Source organism: Heptranchias perlo, chromosome 13, assembly GCF_035084215.1.
Source record: "Heptranchias perlo isolate sHepPer1 chromosome 13, sHepPer1.hap1, whole genome shotgun sequence".
Lineage (NCBI taxonomy): Eukaryota > Metazoa > Chordata > Chondrichthyes > Hexanchiformes > Hexanchidae > Heptranchias > Heptranchias perlo.
This window is the reverse complement of record NC_090337.1, coordinates 67,070,966-67,085,492: the sequence shown is the minus strand read 5'-3', so window position 1 is coordinate 67,085,492 and position 14,527 is coordinate 67,070,966. Positions and strand designations below refer to the sequence as shown.

At 45.6% G+C, this 14,527-nt stretch overlaps 1 protein-coding gene across 4 annotated transcripts in view; it reads right to left on the bottom strand.

Moving 5' to 3' along the window:
• Positions 1-590: 590 nt before the first annotated feature.
• farp2 (FERM, RhoGEF and pleckstrin domain protein 2) overlaps positions 591-14,527 on the bottom strand; it is a 237,559-nt gene continuing 223,622 nt past the window's right edge. For 3 of the 4 annotated variants that reach the window (XM_067995648.1, XM_067995650.1, XM_067995649.1), the window contains exons 26-27: positions 12,883-13,034; positions 591-1,084 (exon numbers count right to left, since the gene is read on the bottom strand). In XM_067995648.1, the coding sequence (XP_067851749.1) occupies positions 1,003-1,084; positions 12,883-13,034 (234 nt within the window). In that variant the 3' untranslated portion in view covers positions 591-1,002. Of the gene's footprint in view, positions 1,085-12,878; positions 13,035-14,527 lie in introns of those variants that run through there. The other variant, XM_067995651.1, reaches the window with a different exon arrangement.

Here is a 14,527-nt window from a genome sequence, read left to right as displayed (position 1 = left end):
GGTCACCTTGTACCAGACTAGTCAATTCCTAAGGTCACCCTGTACCAGACTAGTCAGGTCTGAAAGTCACCCTGTACCAGACTAGTCAGGTCTGAAAGTCACCCTGTACCAGACTAATCGGGTCCTAATGTCACCCTGTACCAGACTAACCATGTCTTAAAGTTACCATATATTGGACCAGCCAGTCTTACAGTCACCATGTACCAGACTAGACAATTCCTAAAGTCACCATGTACCAGACTAGCCAAGCACTAAAATCACCGTGTACCTGACTAGCCAGGTCCTAAAGTCATCATATACCAGACCAGCTAGTCTTAAAGTCACCGTGTACCAGACTAGCCAGGTCTTAAAGCTAACGTGTACCAGACTAGTCAGTTCCTGAAATGGCCGTGTTTTATACAAAATTATGATAGAAAAGGGGCAGATCCCCCATCATCTGAATTCAGGCATGCAGTGTGTAATTAATGGAACCTCCAACAGAACCCTTACCTTTAGGAGGGGTTTTGTGCCAACTAAACTCATTGCAAGTAGAAGGAACTGAACTTCGAAATATCTAGCCCTCTTACCCTTATTCAGTGGAGATGACAAGATTTTGGCTGGTTGTTTATTGTATAGGAAGCAATTCCTTTGGTAGATGATAAATGCTGTATCAGAACTCCTTAGACAAAACAACGTTAAACCCTTAAAGAGCAGGAATGGAATCGGTTTCTTTTGAAAAGCAGACATTAAACTATCAGCCTGGACCCAACCCAACCCTACAATGGGAAGTGATTCTTCCACGTATACACTAACACGCAAAGGTGTCGAGGCTTATTCTTGATAGCTCAGTGTCTGAAACATGTCAGTCCACTTTAATCCCAGTTGGTTTTGCATTCTAATCTGAGTAGTTTGGCTGTTTAATCCAGTTCCCATTTTCCCTACTGTCCTCCATTGGAAGGCTCTCCTGGTACTACTGTATCCTGCAGGAATTTGCAGATTCTACAGGGCGGCGCTCCAAAGATTTCAGCTCATCCAAGTGTCCTTCAGGCTGAGATGGATCTTCTGTCCCGGTGAACTGGTTGCGCTCTTGATAACTTCCATCCACCTGGTGAAAGAGGAAATAAAGAGTTCAGTAATTACAGTGCTGCACAGAGGCAGCTCTGTGACACATCCACAGGTTTAAGGTGATGTCTGAAGTGAGAGAGCAGCTGAAGCACTTTACAGGTGAGCCACGGCATTCCAGGCCTCAAAGCTCAGTAAACTCAGTCCGGTTTACGCTTACATTTCATATTTGCTGATTTGTTACTTGAATTTCCTGAGCCTGGAGGTTTGGAAAGGGCTGTTCCCAGCACTGTTGCCTCATCGGTGGATAACTCTGAAATCACAGATCACACCAAGATCTGTTCTTAAATTAGAGGGAGCGTGGATTTAATCTTTATCCGTGACTCCTAAGTTTCCGTGGTGTACACATACACAGGTAGAGAGCTTGCACAGCACTGCTCCTCAATATTAAAGTCATCTCCGCCCCTTGAAGAGTTGCTGTCTCAGAAGACACTCCGGAGAAACTTCTATACCTAGCGAGAGGTTAGAATGTGGAACTCGCTACCACAAGAAGTGGTTGAGGCGAATATCATAGATACATTTAAGGGGAAGCTAGATAAACACACGAGGGAGAAAGGAATAGAAGGATATTTTGATCGGGTTAAATGAAGTAGGGAGGGAGGAGGCTCGTGTGGAGCATAAAAACCGGCATGAAATTGTTGGTCCGCATGGCCTGTTTCTGTGCTGTACATTCGTAATTCTATGTAATTTGTATCCGATACAGAAACTTGCTGTTGTCCATTTAACAGTTTCAGCTTTCCCGGGCAGTGGTGAGTAACAGGCTGCCTGAAGGATCTGCTCATTTCAAAAGGTAAACAATTTTACAACACCAAGTTATAGTCCAGCAATTTTATTTTAAATTCACAAGCTTTCGGAGATTTTCTCCTTCCTCAGGCAAATGTTTCAAGATCTCCTTGAAGCCTACGCTTCAAGGAGATCTTGAAACATTTGCCTGAGGAAGGAGAAAATCTCCGAAAGCTTGTGAATTTAAAATAAAATTGCTGGACTATAACTTGGTGTTGTAAAATTGTTTACAATTGTCAACCCCAGTCCATCACCGGCATCTCCACATCATTTCAAAAGGAGTGATGTCACCATTTATTTCACTGATGCAGGGAGCTATTGTTGCATCTCTAAATAACAAACCAGTAACAACAAAATGGGTACAGTCACGTAGTGGTTATGTTACTGGACTAGTAATCCAGCGAATTTGACTGAAATCGTGTTTGACAAATCTATTAAGAGTTTGTTGAGGGTGTAACCAGCAGGGTAGATAAGGGGGAACCAATGGATGTAGCATATTTGGATTTACAAAAGGCATTTGATAGGGTGCCACATAAGAAGTTGTCACATAAGATTAGGGTGCATGGGACTGGGTTAATAAATTAGTATGGATTGAGGATTGGTTAACGGACAGAAAACAGAGAGTAGGAATAAACGGGTCATTTTCAGGTTGGCAGGTTGTAACTAGTGGGATGCCGCAAGGATCAGTGCTTGGGCCTCAGCTGTTTAGATGAGAGGACCAAGTGTAATGTATCCAAGTTTGCTGACGATGCAAAGCTAGGTGGGAATGTAAGCTGTGATGAGGACACAAAAAGACTGCAAAGGGATATGGACAAGTTAAGTGAGTGGGCAAGAAGGTGGCAGATGGAGTATAAAGTGGGGAATGTGAAATTATTCACTTTGGTAGGAAGAATAGAAAAGCAGAATATTTTTTAAAAGATGAGAGACTAGGAAACATTGGTAGTCAGAGGGGTTTAGGTGTCCTTGTACACGAATCACAGACAGTTAACACGCAGGTACAGCAAGCAATTAGGAAGGCAAATGGTATGTTAGCCTTTATTGCAAGAGGGTTGGTGTATAAGAGTAAAGAAGTCTTGCTGCAATTATATAGGACTCTGGTGAGACCACACCTGAGTACTGTGTACAGTTTTGGTCTCCTTACCTAAGGAAGGATATTCTTGCCTTAGAGGGGGTGCAACGAAGGTTCACCAGATTGATTCCTGGGATGAGAGGGTTGTCTTATGAGGAGAGACTGAGTAAAATGGGCCTATACTCTCTGGAGTTTAGAAGAATGAGAGATGATCTTATTGAAATGTATAAAATTCTTCAAAGGCTTAACAGGGTTGATGCTGAGAGGATGTTTCCACTGGCTGGAGAGTCTAGAACTAGGGGGTCATAGTCTCAAGATAAGGGGTCGGCCATTTAGGACCGAGATGAGAAATGTCTTCACGCAGATGTTTGTGAATCTTTGGAATTCTCTACCCCAAAGGGCTGTGGATGCTCAGTCATTGAGTATATTCAAGACTGAGTTCGGTAGATTTTTGGACACTAAGGGAACCAAGGGATATGGGATAGGGCGGGAAATTGGAGTTGAGGTCGAAGATCATCCACGATCTTATTGAATGGCGGAGCAGGTTCGGGGGGGCCCTATGGCCTACTCCTGCTCTTATGTCATATATTCTTATGCTCTTAAATCCCACCATGCAGATTGAGAATTTGAATTCAGTTTTAAAAATCAGGAAATAAAAAGCTGGTACAAACACTTCTTACACATCCCGCATTCCGGACAGTCTCCTATACCGGGCAAATAGCACTGACCATTTAATATTACCATAGGCGTCAACTACAAAGGTGCCACTTAACTGTATTAAATGGGCCGACTATTGCAGGCAGTTCACATGGAGTGATTCTGGCTTTTTTTTAAAAAGAAATACTCATCTCTGTAGAGCAGGTCAGCACCATCAACATCCTGGGGGTCACCACTGACCAGAAACTCAACTGGACCAGCCACATAACTGCCATTCAAATACCAGAACAGGTCAGAGGCTGGATATTCTAAGGCGAGTGACTCACCTCCTGACTCCCCAAAGCCTTTCCACCATCTACAAGGCACAAGTCAGGAGTGTGATGGAATACTCTCCACTTGCCTGGATGAGGGCAGCTCCAACAACACTCAAGAAGCTTGACACCATCCAGGACAAAGCAGCCCGCTTGATTGGCACCCCATCCACCACCCTAAACATTCACTCCCTTCACCACTGGCGCACTGTGGCTGCAGTGTGTACCATCCACAGGATGCACTGCAGCAACTCCCCAAGGCTTCTTCAACAGCACCTCCCAAACCCACGACCTCTACCACCTAGAAGGACAAGGGCAGCAGGTGCATGGGAACACTATCACCTCCAAGTTCCCTTCCATCCTGACTTGAACATATATCATCGTTCCTTCATCATGGCTGGGTCAAAATCCTGGAACTCCCTACCTAACAGCACTGTGGGAGAACCTTCACCACACGGACTGCTGCGGTTCAAGAAGGCGGCTCACCACCACCTTCTCAAGGGCAATTAGGATGGGCAATAAATGCTGGCCTTGCCAACATCACCCATATCCAGAGACTGAAAAAGAAGACTCTAGTCATGCTGTCATTCTGTTAGCCTTCCCTCCCTGTGATTTTCTTGATGACAAGCATGCTGAATCACACTAGGAGTGTAATATCAGCCCCTCTTGCCTTTCCTGGGAGGAGGGACAGAATCTTCCATAAATAGGTAGCAGATACTCTTGGATTACTTGGACCACTGTCACCTCTCAGACACTACATTAACGCTCCTGAGGTGGCTCAAATCTTTTGGTGAAAAAAGTATTTTCTCTCCATTTCACTCTTATAATTGCTCCCTTGAAATTTAAAATTTTGTTCCCAGCCCCCAATGTTTTTGTTCCTTAGCTTGTTTGCTTCATCCATCCTCAATGCTCCAACACCACTTGAGGTGGTGGCGGGCTGCCTCTGTTGGAGGGTACTGAGGCCAAAGAGAGCTCCGCAGAACGATACCTTTATTACCAGAGGGATTAACCTATTTGTATTCCAGGATATCCTGCACCAGGTGTCTGTCTATTCCAGGATATCCTGCACCAGGTGTCTGTCTATTCCAGGATATCCTGCACCAGGTGTCTGTCTATTCCAGGATATCCTGCACCAGGTGTCTGTCTATTCCAGGATATCCTGCACCAGGTGTCTGTCTATTCCAGGATATCCTGCACCAGGTGTCTGTCTATTCCAGGATATCCTGCACCAGGTGTCTGTCTATTCCAGGATATCCTGCACCAGGTGTCAAGTCTATTTCAGGATAACCTGCACCAGGTGTCTGTCTATTCCAGGATAACCTGCACCAGGTGTCTGTCTATTCCAGGATATCCTGCACCAGGTGTCTGTCTATTCCAGGATATCCTGCACCAGGTGTCAAGTCTATTTCAGGATAACCTGCACCAGGTGTCTGTCTATTCCAGGATATCCTGCACCAGGTGTCTGTCTATTCCAGGATAACCTGCACCAGGTGTCTGTCTATTCCAGGATATCCTGCACCAGGTGTCTGTCTATTCCAGGATAACCTGCACCAGGTGTCTGTCTATTCCAGGATATCCTGCACCAGGTGTCTGTCTATTCCAGGATATCCTGCACCAGGTGTCTGTCTATTCCAGGATAACCTGCACCAGGTGTCTGTCTATTCCAGGATATCCTGCACCAGGTGTCTGTCTATTCCAGGATATCCTGCACCAGGTGTCAAGTCTATTTCAGGATAACCTGCACCAGGTGTCTGTCTATTCCAGGATATCCTGCACCAGGTGTCTGTCTATTCCAGGATAACCTGCACCAGGTGTCTGTCTATTCCAGGATATCCTGCACCAGGTGTCTGTCTATTCCAGGATAACCTGCACCAGGTGTCTGTCTATTCCAGGATAACCTGCACCAGGTGTCTGTCTATTCCAGGATATCCTGCACCAGGTGTCTGTCTATTCCAGGATATCCTGCACCAGGTGTCTGTCTATTCCAGGATATCCTGCACCAGGTGTCTGTCTATTCCAGGATATCCTGCACCAGGTGTCTGTCTATTCCAGGATATCCTGCACCAGGTATCTGTCGATTCCAGGATATCCTGCACCAGGTGTCCGTCTAGGCCAGGAAAATCTGTACCAGGTGCCAAACTACTCCACCTGGGAAGATGCCCCATCACCACGTGAAAATCCCAGAATCGCTACTCATAAGAACATAAGAAATTGGAGCAGGAGTAGGCCAATCGGCCCCTCGAGCCTGCTCCGCCATTCAATAAGATCATGGCTGATCTGATCCCAACCACAAATCTAAAGAACACAAGAAGTAGGAGCAGGACCCGGCCACACAGCCCCTGGGCCCTCTCCGCCACCCACAGGGCATTGACCGATCCGAACTCAGCTTCATGTCCAATTTCCTGCCCGCTCCCCATAACCCCTAATTCCCTTTACTTCTAGAAAACTGTCTTAAATTTCTGTTTTAAATTTATCTAATGATGTAGCTTCCACAGCTTCCTGGGGCAGCAAATTCCACAGACCTACCACCCTCTGAGTGAAGAAGTTTCTCCTCATCTCAGTTTTGAAAGAGCAGCCCCTTATTCTAAGATTATGCCCCCTAGTTCTAGTTTCACCCATCTTTGGGAACATCCTTACTGCATCCACCCGATCAAGCCCCTTCACAATCTTATGTGTTTCAATAATATCGCCTCTCATTCTTCTGAACTCCAATGAGTAGAGTCCCAATCTACTCAACCTCTCCTCATATGTCCACCCCCTCATCCCCGGGATTAACCGAGTGAACCTTCTTTGTACTGCCTCGAGAGCAAGTATGTCTTTCCTTAAGTATGGACATCAAAACTGTATGCAGTATTCCAGGTGCGGTCTCACCAATACCTTATATAACTGCAGCAATACCTCCCTGTTTTTATATTCTATCCCCCTAGCAATAAAAGCCAACATTCCGTTGGCTTTCTTGATCACCTGCTGCACCTGCATACCAACTTTTTGATTTTCTTGCACTCGGACCCCCAGATCCCTTTGTACTGCAGTACTTTCCAGTCTCTCGCCATTAAGAAAATAACTTGCTCTCTGATTTTTCCTGCCAAAGTGCATAACCTCACATTTTCCAATATTATATTGCATCTGCCAAATCTCCGCCCACTCACCCAGCCTGTCTATATCCCCCTGCAGGTTTTTTATGTCCTCCTCACTCTCTACTTTCCCTCCCATCTTTGTATCATCTGCAAATTTTGATATGTTGCACTCGGTCCCCTCCTCCAAATCGTTAATATAGATTGTAAAGAGTTGGGGACCCAGCACCGACCCCTGTGGAACACCACTGGCTACTGGTTGCCAGTCCGAAAATGAACCATTTATCCCAACTCTCTGCTTCCTGTTCGATAACCAATCCTCGACCCATGCCAGAATGTTACCCCCAATCCCATGATTTTTTATCTTAAGTAATAATCTTTTATGTGGCACCTTGTCGAATGCCTTCTGGAAGTCTAAATACACTACGTCCACTGGTTCCCCTTTATCCACCCTGTACGTTATATCCTCAAAGAAATCAAGCAAATTTGTCAGACATGACTTCCCCTTCATAAAGCCATGCTAACTTTGTCCTATTAAATTATGCTTATCTAAATGTTCCGTTACTGTCTCCTTAATAATAGACTCCAAAATTTTACCCACCACAGATGTTAAGCTAACTGGCCTATAATTTCCAGCCTTCTCCCTACTACCCTTTTTAAATAACGGTGTTACATTAGCAGTTTTCCAATCTGCCGGGACCTCTCCTGAGTCCAGGGAATTTTGGAAAACTATCACCAAAGCATCCACAATCCCTACTGCCACTTCCCTCAAGACCCTAGGATGGAAGCCATCAGGTCCAGGGGATTTATCCGCTTTGAGTCCCATTATTTTACTGAGTACCATCTCCTGAGTGATTTTAATCGTATTTAGCTCCTCCCCCCGTAGAGTCCCCTGTTTGTCCAGTGTTGGGATATTCTTAGTGTCCTCTACTGTAAAGACTGAAACAAAATATTTGTTCAGCATTTTTGCCATCTCCATGTTTCCCACCATTAATTTCCCGGTCTCATCCTCTAACGGACCTACGTTTGCCTTAGCCACCCTTTTTCTTTTTATATAACTGTAGAAACTCTTGCTATCTGTTTTTATATTTTTTAATAATTTCTTTTCATAATCTAACTTCCCTTTCTTAATCAATCCTTTAGTTACTTTTTGTTGTCTTTTGAAGAATTCCCAATCTTCTATCCTCCCACTAAGTTTGGCTACCTTATATGTCCTTGTTTTTAGTCGGATACTATCCTTGATTTCTTTACTTAGCCACGGATGGCTGTCATTTCTTTTACACCCTTTTTTACTCAGTGGAATATATTTATTTTGAAAGTTGTAAAATAACTCCCTAAATGAACACTACTGCTCATGTACCGTCTTACCCTTTAATCTATTTTCCCAGTCCACTTTAATCAATTCCGCTCTCATACCATCATAGTCTCCTTTATTCAAGCTCAGTACGCTTGTTTGAGAATCAACCTTCTCACCCTCTAATTGGATATGGAATTCAACCATGTTGTGGTCGCTCGTTCCAAGGGGATCCTTAACTAGGACATTATTAATTAATCCTGACTCATTACACAGGACCAGGTCCAAGGTTGCCTGCCCCCTTGTAGGATCAGTTACGTACTGCTCAAGAAATCCATCCCTGATGCACTCAATGAACTCGTCCTCAAGGCTGCTCTGCCCAATTTGATTTGTCCAGTTAATATGATAATTAAAATCCCCCATAATTATAGCTGTTCCCTTATTACATGCCCCGATTATTTCCTGATTAATACTTCTTCCAGCAGAGTTGCAACTATTAGGAGGCCTATATACTACGCCCACTAATGTTTTTTTCCCCTTATTATTCCTTATCTCCACCCAAACTGTTTCATTATCTTGATGCTTTGTCCCAATATCATTTATCTGTATTACAGTGATTCCTTCCTTTATTAACATAGCCACCCCACCTCCCCTTCCTTCCTGCCTGTCCTTCCTGATTGTTAAATACCCTGGCATATTTAATTCCCAGTCGTTGTCACCCTGCAGCCATGTTTCTGTAATGGCCACAAGATCATACCCATACGTAGTTATTTGTGCCGTTAACTCGTCCATTTTGTTACGAATGCTACGTGCATTCAGATAAAGAACTTTCAAATCTGTTTTGTGACGCTTAGTTCCTGCTTTTTCCTTTTTTAACACTTTACCTATTACTCCATACCTTCTGTCCCTTCCTGTTACGCTTTCCTCTCTCTCCCTGCTCAGGTTCCCAACCCCCTGCCACTTTAGTTTAAACCCTCCCCAACAGCACTAGCAAACACTCCTCCTAGGACAGCGGTCCCGGCCCTGCCCAGGTGCAGACCGTCCGGTTTGTACTGGTCCCACCTCCCCCAGAACCGTTTCCAGTGTCCCAGGAATTTGAATCCCTCCCTCTTGCACCATTCCTCTAGCCATGTATTCATTTGAAATATCCTCCTATTTCTACTCTGACTAGCACGTGGCACTGGCAGCAATCCTGAGATTACTACCTTTGAGGTCCTATTTTTTAATTTACCTCCTAACTCCCTATATTCTGCTTTTAGGACCTCATCCCCTTTTTTACCTATATCGTTGGTGCCTATGTGCACCACGACAGCTGGCTGTTCGCCCTCCCCCTCCAAAATGTTCTGTAGCCGCTCCGAGACGTCCTTGATCCTTGCACCAGGGAGGCAACACACCATCCTGGAGTCTCGGTTGCGGCCGCAGAAACGCCTGTCTATTCCCCTTACAATTGAGTCCCCTATCACTATAGCTCTTTCACTCCTTTTCCTCCCAGCCTGTGCAGCAGAGCTACCCGTGGTGCCAGGAAGTTGGCTGCTGCTGCCTTCCCCTGATAAGTCATCCCCCACAACAGCATCCAAAGTGGCATATCTGTTTGAGAGGGGGATGGCCACAGGGGACCCCTACACTACCTGCCTGCACCTCTTACTCTTCCTGGTGGTCACCCATTCACTTCCTGCCTGTATACCCTTTACCAGCGGTGTGACCAACTCGCTAAACGTGCTATCCACGAGTTTCTCTGCATCGCGGATGCTCCACAGTGAGTCCACCCGCAGCTCCAGCTCCGAGATACGATCGGTCAGTAGCTGCAGGTGGACACACTTCCCGCACACATGGTCGGCAGGGACACTGGTAGTGTCCATGACTTCCCACATCTTGCAGGAGGAGCATATCACGGGTGCGAGGTCTGCTGCCATGACTTGCCTTAGCTTAGTTACCCCTTTTAAATTACGTTGAAATTAGAAAATGTTAACTATACTAGGGACCTAGGTTCACTAAAAAAAAACACGACCTGCTATAAAACCTGCAGATCTTCCCTTTCTTATTACTTTACTTATAGTAAAATGGTAGAAATACTCACCTGAACCTACTCACCAATCAGCTGCCTCCCCTGTGCCGCGTCACCTCGAACTGCCGCTGGTCTCAGAGTCTCGCTCTCAGAGTAAGCTCTGGTCTCGCTCTCTCCCGCCGCTCACCGACTGAACTCTCGCTCTCTCCCGCTCACCGACTGAACTCCCGCTCTCTCCGCGCTGTTTATATCCCCGCTCTGGTCTCGCTCTTTACCGCCGCTCACCGACTGAACTCTCGCTCTCTCCGCGCTGTTTATATCCGCGCTCTGGTCTCGCTCTCTCCCGCCGCTCACCGACTGAACTCTCGCTCTCTCCCGCTCACCGACTGAACTCCCGCTCTCTCCGTGCTGTTTTTATCCCCGCTCTGGTCTCGCTCTCTCCCGCCGCTCACCGACTGAACTCTCGCTCTCTCCGCGCTGTTTATATCCCCGCTCTGGTCTCTCTCTCTCCCGCCGCTCACCGACTGAACTCCCGCTCTCTCCGCGCTGTTTTTATCCCCGCTCTGGTCTCGCTCTCTCCCGCCGCTCACCGACTGAACTCTCGCTCTCTCCGCGCTGTTTTTATCCCCGCTCTGGTCTCGCTCTCTCCCGCTCACCGACTGAACTCTCGCTCTCTCCGCGCTGTTTATATCCCCGCTCTGGTCTCGATCTCTCCCGCCGCTCACCGACTGAACTCTCGCTCTCTCCGCGCTGTTTATATCCCCGCTCTGGTCTCGCTCTCTCCCGCCGCTCACCGACTGAACTCTCGCTCTCTCCGCGCTGTTTTTATCCCCGCTCTGGTCTCGCTCTCTCCCGCCGCTCACCGACTGAACTCCCACTCTCTCCGCGCTGTTTATATCCCCGCTCTGGTCTCGCTCTCTCCCGCCGCTCACCTCTGCCTGTTCACAACTAGATGGGGGTCATAACCGTTCAGCTATGTCCAGGACACGATACCAAAACCACCGACAGGTCACATGGCAAAATGTCCGAGAGCTGCCATTGGATTACAGCAGACCCTTATTCTTATTTTTTCTTCTCTCCATCAACATCATGATCAATATGTAAGTATGATCCTCTGTTTCCCCGTCAAACATTCAGCTCATCCAAAACTCTGATGCCCGTATCCTAACTCGCACCAAGTCTTGTTCACCCATCACCCCTGTGCTCGCTGACCTACATTGGATCCCGTTCCAGCAGCCCCTCGAATTTAAAATTCTCATCCTTGTGTTCAAATCCCTCCATGACCTCGTCCCTCCCTATCTCTGTAACCTCCTCCAGACCTACAACCCTCCGAGATCTCTGCGCTCCTCCAATTCTTGCCTCTTACGCATCCCCGATTTTCTTTGCTCCACCATTGGTGGCCGTGCCTTCAGCAGTCTAGTCCCTAAGCTCTGGAATTCCCTCCCTAAACCTCTCCGACTCTCTACCTCTCTCTCCTCTTTTAAGATGCTCCTTAAAACTTACCTCTACGACTAAGCTTTTGGTCACCTGTCCTAATATCTTTTTATGTGGCTCAGTGTCAAATTTTCTTTGATAATCGCTCCTGAGAAGCGCATTAGGATGTTTTACTACCTTAAAGGTGCTATATAAATGCAAGCTGTTGTTGTACAGCATATAAACTGTTCGCCTGTACTTCCATCAGACTGAGGTATTATCAAGCTGTACAGCATGCAGTGGACAGGGTTCTTTCTGATAGTATAAGCTTGAATTGGGCTGTGAGTTATTGCCAGTTATAAGCTCCAAATAAAAAATGTAATGTGAGGAATACTACTTCTCACATGGTAGAAATCAATGGAATAGGCACTCGACTAATGCAGTGAATTAGAATAAATCAAACTATCAGAGTGAAAATATATAGAGGTGCAGCAAGACGTCGTCCAGAGAAGTGAACATGGATTTACCTACGATAAACAGCCAGCATACAATGAATTCACAGGTTCAGGTGGAGTAATTTGGCACTTGGTACAGATTTTCCTGGAATAGATGGACACCTGGTGCAGGTTATCCTGAATATACGGACACCTGGTGCAGGTTATCCTGAATATACGGACACCTGGTGCAGGTTATCCTGAATATACGGACACCTGGTGCAGGTTATCCTGAATATACAGACACTTGGTACAGATTTTCCTGGAATAGATGGACACCTGGTGCAGGTTATCCTGAATATACGGACACCTGGTGCAGGTTATCCTGAATATACAGACACTTGGTACAGATTTTCCTGGAATAGATGGACACCTGGTGCAGGTTATCCTGAATATACGGACACCTGGTGCAGGTTATCCTGAATATACGGACACCTGGTGCAGGTTATCCTGAATATACGGACACCTGGTGCAGGTTATCCTGAATATACGGACACCTGGTGCAGGTTATCCTGAATATACGGACACCTGGTGCAGGTTATCCTGGAATATACGGACACCTGGTGCAGGTTATCCTGGAATATACGGACACCAGGTGCAGGTTATCCTGGAATAGTCCTACTCCTCAAGAATTGAACTTGCTGTCTGCCCTGACACAGAGACATGAAGTCTGAATCTCACCTTTCAAACGTGTACTCGCTCTCTGCTCTGAAGAAGTAGACGTGAGATTTGAACTGCAGTTTGAAGACATAATCTTTGTGAATGTGGTCACTGTCTGTGGGCATGCTCACCGTGTAGCCCAGCAGTGGCAGACTGGCCAGGGGATAGTCATCCTGTAAGCACCAAAGAATAATATCTTTACACATCATTTTAGCAGATAACCAATAAGCGATAACTAAAGATGTAAGGCACACAATCACACACTCTGCTTTTCCCCTTACCAATTTACCAAACACACAAAAAAGGTTAAAGTTCACATGCATATGCCGTGTGGATATGAATATTGAGATCACATGCCCAATGGTGGGGCCTGTTGCTCATGTTTTATTTACTAATGAAAGGGTACAATTAACTACATCTGGATTCCCAATTAGCCACTTGTAGCTCGTGGCTAATGTATTGGACAACTGTCCTAAAGAACGTAATAGTCAATTTTGAAAAACAAAGTCCTGGTTACTGTCTGGGTATGTTTAGCAGGTTACGTCTGTAAGTTATGGGGCTTTGACAATACTTATCAGACAACACAAGTGGCCATCTGGATGCCTCTGTCTATGTGTTATGGATGGAATAAAGTGCCAGTCTCTCAGATTGACTTCTCAATGTCAAGACTATATTTCAAAGGACTGAAGGATCATTGCCCTACCAATCAGCTCATTCCGGATTTGACCTAGCCGGAACAAGTGTGGAATCAATGTATTACTCAGTAGGTTGGAATCACTGTGTAATTACAAAATGATTTGTAACTAGATTGGGTGGCTGTTCCATTTCTGAAAGTATTTATCCATATTTTGTTCCAAAGATACTCAAAAGCAACTCAACTGAGAATTTGTCTTTTTAACCCTTTCATGAACTAGTTCAAAGCTGCTACATTATTTGGACCGACTTCAACAACATGCCATTATTGCTTGCTTCTTTAAATGACCACTGAATGACTATCTGTGAACAAACCTAGTTTATTCAGTTATGGAAGTGTCCGGTGTGACTGATATTGATCATCTCCTGAAGTTACAGGACAGTCTGGTGGAAATCCTAGTGTAATCCAGACAACAATAAACAGGATAATGTATGCCCAGGGCAAACTATGCCACACTTCACACACAAAGTCTCGGTTCACACGAGGCTCCAGCTCGCTTATGGGCTTTTGTGTAAGATGCGAGAATAAGTATCTAGAGAAGCAAGAACTGCAACAGCATCTTCGTCTATGTCAGCTGGGCTGGAGGCTGATTGGTACTGAATGTGAGGTTTGTAACATAAGTCGCACATTATAAAGCTGTACATCCAGTGATGGTCTCAGAAGTGAACTGGAAAACCTCTGAGCTTTTAAGTTATTTGTTTTGATGTCAGGATTTCTGAAGACTCATACTAGCTGATTAACCATGAACATTGCTTTTGGCTGCTTGTATGTGGCATAACATTAATATAATTGAAAGTCCAGTGTCCTACAGCATTCTATTAAACTCAGTGCCTTACAGAAGCTAAGATGCCTTTTCATCTGCATACTTTAGTCCAAGATCGCATAAAGTAGACATTGAGGAGGTGGCCATTCAGCCCATCTTTGTTCATCCATCAAGAAAAACCTACAGTCCCATGCTCACAACATCCAGCT